This window comes from Lottia gigantea (assembly GCF_000327385.1).
Source record: "Lottia gigantea unplaced genomic scaffold LOTGIsca_2837, whole genome shotgun sequence".
NCBI lineage: Eukaryota > Metazoa > Mollusca > Gastropoda > Lottiidae > Lottia > Lottia gigantea.
In genome coordinates this window covers 1-1,677 of record NW_008708915.1, presented here as the reverse complement: position 1 = coordinate 1,677, position 1,677 = coordinate 1, and the positions used below count along the sequence as shown (strand labels likewise).

Below are 1,677 nucleotides of genomic sequence, written 5' to 3'. Positions count from 1 at the left end.
AAGGATGTCTCTGTAATACTATCTGTGGTAGTATCAAAGGTTAAGATAATTAGATATGTTAACTAAGGATGTCTCTGTAATACTATCTGTGGTAGTATCAAAGGTTAAGATAATTAGATATGTTAACTAAGGATGTCTCTGTAATACTATCTGTGGTAGTATCAAAGGTTAAGATAATTAGATATGTTAACTAAGGATGTCTCTGTAATACTATCTGTGGTAGTATCAAAGGTTAAGATAATTAGATATGTTAACTAAGGATGTCTCTGTAATACTATCTGTGGTAGTATCAAAGGTTAAGATAATTAGATATGTTAACTAAGGATGTCTCTGTAATACTATCTGTGGTAGTATCAAAGGTTAAGATAATTAGATATGTTAACTAAGGATGTCTCTGTAATACTATCTGTGGTAGTATCAAAGGTTAAGATAATTAGATATGTTAACTAAGGATGTCTCTGTAATACTATCTGTGGTAGTATCAAAGGTTAAGATAATTAGATATGTTAACTAAGGATGTCTCTGTAATACTATCTGTGGTAGTATCAAAGGTTAAGATAATTAGATAAGTTTTTTACTAATTTAAATTTTTTAGGACGTTCTATGAGAGTAAATTTGTGAAAGAGTTATTTGAAGTCATGATTTACAGCAACGAACTAGATTTTACCATTCCTTTAATCATTCGGAACTTTGCCTTGACGGAAGCCTTGAATAACCCAGCCGAATATTTTACCTATGCTGTGAAATGGGTTCAACAAACAAACGAAGAATTTTTGCTTGAATTTGATCATAAGGTATATAGATGGTCTTTCTATTAGTTATGACTTGTAGCTGTTATGTTATATACTTGGAAATATCCATGTATATTACCGTCAACCCAGTGCAGAGACTAGGGCTGCAACGATTCACCGATGAACCACGATTCTTTCCTTCTTGTCGATGCATTGCGTTGGATAAATATAATCGCGATGCATTGGCACAATCATTTAACTTCCTTTAATAACAAATGATACGGTATGTCAGATTGTGTGTCATGATTTTATATCTTATTATAATTTTCACCAAAACATTTGTAAAAAAAAACATTCCTGTTTTCGAAAATTAAGTATTTTATTTCACAATTCTTTACTTCTAGATGTTCTCATGTGCTAAATTGTTATGATTTTAAATATTTTTACTATTTTTCCTCTGTTCTTTTCTAATAAATGAATTGCGATTATTATCACAATAAATCGTATCGTCAGATGGGTATCGTTTAGTGTATCGAATCGGAACTTCAAGAATCCTTGCAGCCCTAGAAGAGACACATATTTTTGTTAGAATTTGAAGGAAATCAATATCCTATTATAAGATCCTATCTTTGATAGCCATCTTTGTTGTATCACAGAAGTTTGGCTGTATAATAAGAGTACTCGACTGTAAACAATTTGACTTCTTATATCTTATTTTAGATGCTAGAACAGCTAATCAACATGTTCTCACGAAGTAAACAAATGGAATTGGTGGAAACATTGAATGTCATACGAGTCAGAAAGCTCAGGGTAAGCTTTGACCATTAGACTTGCAAATTTACATAGTGAAACCCTTTCAATCCATTATCTCTATAACTCTATTCTGACATATTTAAAAAGTCCTGACTGAATCACTATATAATATATAGAAGGAAACCTTCAATAA

The 1,677-nt window shown here is 31.1% G+C and overlaps 1 protein-coding gene across 1 annotated transcript in view; it reads left to right on the top strand.

Moving 5' to 3' along the window:
* Positions 1-1,541, top strand: part of LOTGIDRAFT_176724 (hypothetical protein) — a gene marked incomplete at both ends in the record, with an annotated part of 3,372 nt that extends 1,831 nt beyond the window's left edge. Inside the window, 2 exons of the mRNA XM_009056675.1 lie at positions 596-794; positions 1,452-1,541. Of these exons, the coding sequence (XP_009054923.1) occupies positions 596-794; positions 1,452-1,541 (289 nt within the window). The remainder of the gene's footprint in view (positions 1-595; positions 795-1,451) is intronic.
* Positions 1,542-1,677: the final 136 nt, after the last annotated feature.